The sequence below is a fragment of the Pongo abelii genome, chromosome 7, assembly GCF_028885655.2.
Source record: "Pongo abelii isolate AG06213 chromosome 7, NHGRI_mPonAbe1-v2.0_pri, whole genome shotgun sequence".
Lineage (NCBI taxonomy): Eukaryota > Metazoa > Chordata > Mammalia > Primates > Hominidae > Pongo > Pongo abelii.
This window is the reverse complement of record NC_071992.2, coordinates 43,946,485-43,954,773: the sequence shown is the minus strand read 5'-3', so window position 1 is coordinate 43,954,773 and position 8,289 is coordinate 43,946,485. Positions and strand designations below refer to the sequence as shown.

Sequence of the window (8,289 nt, the reverse complement as noted above, 5' to 3'; positions counted from 1 at the left end):
GACAGTACCCCTTCCCTTATGGAGCTTCAAGTCTAGTGGGAGAGCTATGCATGAATCCAATCAATCACACTAATGTAAAATTACATGTGTCAAGAAGGAGGCACATACGATGTTACTGCAAGAGGATAGAGCCCCGGGGGAAGTGAAGACTGCAGTGAAATCTGATGAGTGAGTTGGAGTTAGCTAGACTGGGGATGGGGGTGGAGTGGACACAGGGAAGTCTGTGCAGGGGCCATCGAGGACACAGCAGCCTGGTAGAGGGACAACATGGACCTGCTCAAAGCCTGCTGAGGCTGGAGCACAGGGACCAGCACAGACCTGGGCGAGATGAGCCAGTGGGTAGGAAGGGCCTGATCATTCAGGTCCTTATAGGCGGTGTAACAGATTCTGATCTTCAGGAGCAAAACGGAAGGATGCTAAGTGGAGAAGTGACAATAGCCAGATCTGTGATGTGCAGTCCATCCTGCAGTGGAGGGTGGACAGGTGGGTGGCCAGAGGGAATGGAGGCATGACTGTGAGGAGGCCCAGGGGAACAGTGGCCCTGGGGCCTGTGCTCAACGAATAGGGCTGTGCTGGAGATAAATTATGTGTGTTGTCAGTAGGTTGATTACAGCCCCGGCCAGGGGGTGAGTTGGCCTAGGGAGACAGTCTAGAGCTGTGCTGTGTAATAAGAGTAACCACTAGTCAAATGTAACTATTAAGCAATTAAAATGTGCCGGGTCTGAATTTAGGTGTGATGTAAGTGTGAAATACACACTGAATGTTGAACTTAGTAAAAGAATGTAAAATGTCCTATTCATAATAAATCCATTGCATGTTGAAATATTTTGAATATATTGAATTAAAATATATTATTAAAATTAAATTTACCAGTTTATTTTTTTTTAAAGATATGGCTACTTGCAAATTTAAATGCCATATGGAATTGAGATTTGTGGCTCGCACTGCGTCTAGAGTGAGGAGACCTCAGTCCAGGACCCAGCCCTGGGAAATCTTCAAAACAAGGCTTCTGCCAGAGGAGTGCAGGTGGAGAGGGGGATGGAAGGGCAGAGGCGGGGTTGGGGGGGCGGCGGAGGGAGGTCCTGTGAGGGAGCGCTTGCGGGCTGCAGGGGGTCAGAGGCAAGGCCCAGTTGCTCCCAAGTTTGCACAGCGTGGGGCCCAGCTCGCAGGCCCAGGACATCGTTCTCTGCAGCTTGGTAGACGCCTCCTTTCTCGGCTCTAGCCTGGCTGGGTAAATGTCTACAGCAAACCCTCAGTTTAGGGGAGGCAGAAGGAGGCAGACTATATCATAATAACTCTTCTCCAAGTCTCAAATATTGTTTTTCACAACTCCCTCCTTAGCCGTTTGTGGAAGAAGAGCTCGTTCCATGGGATGGAGAGGGAGTGGGTGGGCGGCAGCTCCCGAGCCGGGGACCCCGGCTGGCTCCTGTGCCGCGTGACGGGGTGGTTGGCTGAGCCCTAGGTCCCCTCCGCCTGCCGCAGGCTGGGCTGGCGCTGCGGACCCAAGTGCAGCTCTTCTCCGTGGGGCACGGGCGCAGGCAGTGTCCCCAGGGAGTCGTGCGCGGGAGCGCCGGGGATGGGGGACGGGCGGGCCTGGAGCGGGGACCTACTTCCACTTCTGTCCCAAGAGGGCTCAAAGGAAAACAATTCACTTGATCCTGGACACGTTTTCATCTATAATTCGGAAATATGCAAATGAAAAGGCCCACATGGTCTGAAAGAGGCAAATCAAGCTCCCAGCGTGCGGCGCGGGTGACGGGCTCTTCCCCAGGGAGCCCCGGAGGCGCGCGCCCCCCGCCGAGGGCGCCCTGGGGGGAACCTCACCGCAGGCTTGGGAGTAGCGCATCCGGGCCCTCAGCGGCCACCGCCCGGGGGCGCCCCAGGCCCGGTCCTTGCCCTCTGCCGCCCGCCCTCTAGGCCGAGCCTCCACTCCCGCGATGTCGCCGCGCTCGCCGCCGCCAAGCGCGCTGGTCCGCCGGGTCGCCCGGGCGCGGGGCGCGCCGCCCGCCGCAGCCTCCCCTCTTCCCCCGGCTTGGCCCTGCGGCCCTCGGCGGGGTCCGGGGTAGAGCGGCCGCTTTGTTTCCGCCGCCCGACGGCGCGGGGCTCTGCAAAGGCGGAAGCTCGGCGCTCGCCATGCCCCCGTGCGGACGCCCAGCGCGCCCAGCCTCGCCGCGCCGGCCGGGCCCCCCGGCCTTCCCGCGCTGAGCGCCCGAGTCCGCCCCCTCCGCGGCCGCTCATCGCCCGCCGCCGCCGCAGTACGAGCCGCCTCCCCGCCCCCGCCCCCCCGCGCCGCCGCCGCCGCCGCCGCCGCCGCAGGAGAGGGAGGGAGGCGGAGGGAGGCGGAGGGAGGGAGGCGGCGGGCCCAGCCCAGAGCCCGTCCCGGGCGCCGGCGAGCGAGCTCCGGCCGCGGCGGCAGCGCCATCCCGGGCCGCGGGCAGCCGCGCCTCGCCCTCCGCTCCCGGAGCTGCCTTCGCCTTCCCGCGACCCCGCCGCAGCCGGCCCGCGGCGCGCCACAAACGCTGTCCCCTCTGCGGAGCAGAGACCCCCTTCCCCTTCTTAGGGGGTGTCGCCTCTGGGATCGCTGAGCGCTGGGGATCCAGGAGGAGGGGACGGCAGCGCCGTGACCCGCCATGGCTCAAGCGGCCAAACAGCTGAAGAAAATCAAAGACATCGAGGCGCAGGCCCTCCAGGAGCAGAAGGAGAAGGAGGAATCCAACAGGAAGCGGAGAAACCGCTCCCGTGACCGAAAGAAGAAGGTAGGAGGGGGCGGCGGTGAAAGCCCAGCGGCCGCGGCGCCTGGAAGTGGCTGCTGGGGGCAGGGGTCGGGCGGCCCGGGACGCGGTGGGGCGCGGCGCCCGGTGCGGCGGAGTTGGCGGCACCCGAACGGGGAAGGCTCGGTGGGCGCAGAGGAGGGACGGAGGCTTCTGCGCGGCCGGGAAGGGGACAGGGCGGCAGGCTGGAAGGGCAGAGCGGGTGGCCCGGAGGCTGAGAGCGCGAAGAAGCCTCCCGCCCGCTGCCCGCAGAGACCGTTCAGCACCTTGGACAGCACCCGGCAGGCCCGCGCGGCTCTGGGACCAACTTTCCCGGCCTTGGCTGCCGGCTGTGGGTGGTGGGCTGCCCTGCTCGGGCGCGCCGCCCCCGCTGACTTTCCAGGAGAGCTGGTTTGGGTAAACGCGGCTCCAGGCTCCGGGGGGCGGTGGGGGGGGGGGCAGCTCTGCCCGGCGCCTCCCTAGGTGACCCACTCTGGCGCGGAGAGCGTCTTTCCCGGGTGTCTCTGAACGGGAGTTGGGCTCCTGCCCTTCCTTGACCCTTCTCAGGGAGCACCTTTCCTGACCCTCCGGATCTGGTAGCAGAAAAGAAGGCGCCTTCTCCTCTCCCCGGGGTATTTGCAACATCTTATGCTCAGGTCACTCAAGATGAGCCATCCATGCCAGGGAGGGGAAGTTCCTTTGGAAGCCAGGCACGGGTGCTCCAGCCTGGCCCAAAGGCCTGGTCAGAGACTAGCTCTGCCCATGGGCAGGCATCCCGGGTATTTCTGTGTCGGGGTGCCGAGACAAAATAGGCCCGCAAAGACCCAGACCTCCAGGGGCAACTGTTGCTGTTTTTATCCCTTTTTGGGTCTGGGGTCCTCTGACCCCTGATCAAAGTACCTTGAGAAACACCTTAGGTCAGAAACACCTTTGATGGTGAAAGGACGGTGACAGAAGTCAGGGCACCTTAGAGCCACGGAGGAGGCCAAGAGTACGTGGGTGTAATTCTGGGAATCGGAGATGCTGATCTCTGGCTTCAGGAGAGCCATTTTCACCCGAAGAAGTCGATGTGGGGCCCAGCCTGCACGGCTCCCCGGCAAGGAGTGGGGCCCCTCAGGCTTCCAGGGAGAGGCTCTGGCGTTGGTTGAGAAGGAAACATGTTTTCTTTCCCTGAAACTGTCTCATTCCGAGAAAGAAGTTTGGAGCCTGCAGCTGACAGCAGAGTGTTGGGGAGCAGGCTGTCTGTGGGCCACACACCGCTTGACAGTTGGTCAGCAGACCAACATCCATCCTCTTCCTAGAGATGCTCTCTGATTTCAAAGGAAGTAACCAACACTCTCTAGGCTTTCCTGTACCCTTCAGAAACTGACGTCCCCACCTCCCTTGAGGGATTGCCATCTTGTGTGTAAATAGTAATTTCACAAAGGCACCACCCCTTTAGAGGACCGAAAAGGGGCCTTTTCCAAACCGATGATGAATCAGAGTTTGGGTTGGTGCCACCGAGAGAGAATCTCCGCAGGTCCCTCTGCTGGGGTCTAAAATACCAGAGCCCGTCTTGTGAGTCAGGCAGGGGAAGTCTGGCTCTACGCTGCGATGCTCACCCACTTTCTTGGCGTAAATGTGAACTTCTTCTCGGGAAGGAATGCTCTGTGTTTCCATTCCTGCCTCCTGCTTTGGGAGCCAAGGCGCTCCTCTTCGAGCTGCTCACTCAGTGTTCTCATCCACCTCTCTCTCCCAGGCTTCCTCCTTGACGCTCCCGACACCATAAATCATTTTTTGAAAATAGTCAGAAAACCCTCTCCCACCCCCTCTCCTGTGATTCTTTTCCATTCTGTGAAAATTCCCTTTAATATAACTCTGAATTCCGAATATGTATGATACACACATATGAAAGCGGTGATTTCAATATTCTTTTTGCTTCTTTGGTCTTAATCTTTACATTCGTAGTAAACCTCATTTCTTTTTTTTCTTTTGGTGGTAGATGATAATATTTAATATATTCCTCCCCCCAAATGGTGTTGTCTTGTTTTACTAGCCCGTCACAGCATATTGCGTCAGTAGCGTTCAAAAATCTTCCATTCAGATTTTCATTATTTTATGCAGTATCCTGGGTGCTATGATTAATATAATGATAAGAAAATTTTCATTTAAAGTGATAGCAGTGACGCAAACTCTTAGGACTGATTCTTTGGGTGCAGGGGAGATGGTATGGGGTGGGATGTAGGGATGCTTTGTTCGTATTTTGTAAGGGCTGTGAGTTTTCTCAGCCATTGGGATGGTCTTGAGGGTCATCTCAGAGAATAGAGTTAAAATTTATAGCAAAATTGAAAATCACAAGCAGGTGGAAAGCTCTAGAGGGAAAGGTGAGGGAGGCAGTGCAGAAAGGAGCATTTGAAGAAAGCTTACAAGGGGGCTGGTGAGCCAGAGGGCCTAGGGCTAACTCAAAAGTTCATATAAGGTGAAGTCTAACTAAGCCATTTTTCACGAAGGAGATAATTTTTCAAGGTGAAATGTATTAAAATCAGGCAGCTGAGGACTTTACAGCTGCTCACACAGACTACAGAGTGTGTGGACCCAGCTTCCGTTTCTTATACCAGCATGCAGAAGGAATTCCATACATGCAGACAAACATGTTACTCCAGGACATTGGCCTCTTGTGTGGATGGATAGCTGAGCCAAGGGCATTCTGAATTAACTCAAAGGAAAGGTGTTTGTCCCACGGGTAACCTACTTACCAGGGACTGCCTGAGCAGAATCGCATCCCTCCCGTTTGTAGAAATAACCACGGTTGTAACTTTGGCGATGGTTGCTGTTTTTACAGTTGATGATATTGTGTGGGAAGGCACTTGCTAAGGGGTGCTGTGTGCGGGGGGTGGAGGAGGCTGGTGTTGTGACGCACTGACTGACACAGATAGAAGCCACCTCGACACAGGGAACTGAGCTAAACTCTAGAGCTCTAAGAATGCCTGCTTCTCATGGGGCTTCATTCAGTGCTGTGCATGTGCAGAGCCAACCTCGTCAGCCACTTGCTGTTGTAGCTGCAGCTTAAAAAAAATCCAGCGTTTATGATATTTACTGATAAGTCCCCCTGCTTTTGAAGGTTGGAATGGAAATAAATTGCAAAGCATGTGTAAAGCAGGCATTTGCATGAAGAATGACAGCTTTTGAGGGCTGGGGGAGCCTGAGGCATAAGAATGTGTGTGCTTTTTATGTTTACCCAGAGCTTGAGGGTAGGAGGAGAAGAGGACAGGAAGGTGGGAGGAAAAGTGAAGTAGAGGATAAAGAGGGCAGAATTCAAGGAAGGAAGAGTGGATAGGGAGAGGAGCGCTGACGCCTTGGCCCTGAGTGACAGGTTCACACTAAGCCGGATACCTGCAACACCGTGAGACCCCAGGGTAGTGTTTCCTCAGCTCTCTCCTTGTCCCTAGTTATGTTCACCTACTTCATCCTCTGATGGTGAAAGAAAAGACCATGTCCTATTCATAGCTGTGTACCTGACACCTAGCTCAGTACCTGACACAAGCGGCAGGCAGTGGATGTTTGTGGAGTGAATGGTTGAATGAGTGAATTAATATAATATTAATCTCTGCTTGCCCAGATGTTGTCTTGGTTGCAGGCATGTGTTCCGGTGAATAATACACCCTTTGACCGACTGTCTTTTGGGGCATCTGGAAAAAGCCTGATTTGTTTTCTCTTCTAATCATTTGCAAAGCAATAGAGATTTGTAGACAGGCAGTGGAACCATCTAATCTTTTGGTGCAGTGAATTCCACCACTGAGCATGTAGTTAGTTCCTTGCAGGGTCTCTGCTACACTAAATGTCAAGTGATTTTAGACATTTGTAACAACAACGTTTGCACAGGGTCCCAAGGAGCCAGGCACTCACCAGGAGGGATGGAGGAAGAGTGCAGGAAGAAAGAAAAGAAAGCCCAGGCGTGGAGAGTGGCCTCTGCCACTTAGCTGTGCAGGCAGCTCCGTCAGTCTTTCCGGTCTATGCAGTAGTAACCGAAGAGCCCGCAGCCTTCCTCTCTCAGCAGGAGGAGGCCCTGCTCCTGGACAGGAGAGGGGTTTTTTGTTGATCCAGTGATTGGAATCACAGGGGAGATTTGGGGTGGGGGGCACCTGCGTGAGACTGGAAGGTTGACAGGGAGACTTGGTGGGTCTGGAAGTGGGGAAAGGGGGATGGAGGGAGGAAAGTTAAGCATTAGAATCATGTTGGCCCATGACTCTCATTTGCAAAGGGCCTCAAATTTCAACTTCTGCTGTTATCTCCAAAAGGTTTTATAAATTCAATCCAAGAGATTGCCGACACAATTGAAAGAGAACAGTGCTCGCCACACATCTTTAATCTGGGTCCTGTTGCTAAACCATTTCACTAATGTATGTTGTGGCATTAATGGGTATTTATATGTAAAACCTCAATTTGGCTTTTGATTAGCATACTTATGTTGTATTGCATGTGGATTATTAGAGCATTTGTTTCTTTGTTGCAAGCCTTTAAAACATATCACAACTTTGGTATCCCTGCTTTGGCATTTCTTCTTATTTTAGTACCTTGGGAGCCTCCATAAATGAAGGTGGGCCTGCCTCTCTGGAGCTCTGGGAGGCGCCGGCAGGGGCTGAAGATGTGGGAATTTTCCCAGCCTGCCTCCTGTCCATTTTTTCAGTTCAGCTCCTCCCTCCTTGCTGCAGAGGTAGCAGCGGTGGGGGCTGTTCCCAGGATCTCTCCTCACTTCCCAGCCATAGGCTAGACCAGGAGAGCAGGGTCTTGAGGGCTGAGAAGATGTTACACTCTGAATTTTGGCTGCTGCTCCACCTCTGTGAGGGGTGACTATGAGGAGCAAGCAATGTGCAAACCATCTAGTGCTGGACTGTCTCAGAGCAGGTGCAGCAGCAGCCGAAATTCAGAGCCTGGAGCAAGTCACCTCCCTGGGCAGGGGACACGAGCCGGCCTCCAGTGTCTCCCTGTTTCTTTTGCTCACCCCAGCAAAGGCTGCTGGCTCACCAGTTCTGCTCCTCTCCTCTCAACGTGGCAACACTTAAAAAAAAAAACAAACCCATCTGAGGTTTCTTCCCTATTTTCACAATAAAAATGAGTGCGTAGTGGCGAGTGTGTCCTATGTACAGGCGCTCTTCATCTGTGTTAGCTTGCCCCTGTGTCTGCTTTGGCAACACCTTTGAATAGGTGATCCTGTCATTGATTCCTTCCTCCTTCAATGTCAAAGCCCATCACTGTCGCCTGCAAGAAACCTTTCATATCTGTCCCCTCCTTACCCCCACCCCCCATTGCTCTCTCTGCACCTTCCACGCATACACACATGCACATGCAGAAGTTCTTGTTTTATCTCTTCTACTAAATTGTAAGCACTTTGAAGCCAACGCTTGAGTCTTTGTACATAACCATTCACTAGACATCTATGGCTTGAATTGGTTGAAAAGCTACATTTAACTAGTACAGGTTTTTTTTCGTAGTTGTTCTTTTTGATTTTGAGAGAGTTGGCCCTAAAGAATTGGTACCAAGTAAATCTATTTTTTCCCCC

The 8,289-nt window shown here is 54.3% G+C and overlaps 1 protein-coding gene across 11 annotated transcripts in view; it reads left to right on the top strand.

Annotated features, from left to right (window-relative positions):
- The first annotated feature begins 2,369 nt into the window (after nucleotides 1-2,369).
- The window catches only part of ANK1 (ankyrin 1), a 241,711-nt gene continuing 235,791 nt past the window's right edge, over nucleotides 2,370-8,289 (top strand). For 6 of the 11 annotated variants that reach the window (XM_063726626.1, XM_054561514.2, XM_054561510.2 and 3 more), the window contains exon 1: nucleotides 2,477-2,756. In XM_063726626.1, the coding sequence (XP_063582696.1) occupies nucleotides 2,631-2,756 (126 nt within the window). In that variant the 5' untranslated portion in view covers nucleotides 2,477-2,630. Of the gene's footprint in view, nucleotides 2,757-8,289 lie in introns of all 11 variants that reach the window. The other 5 variants (XM_063726625.1, XM_054561509.2, XM_063726623.1 and 2 more) reach the window with 2 other exon arrangements.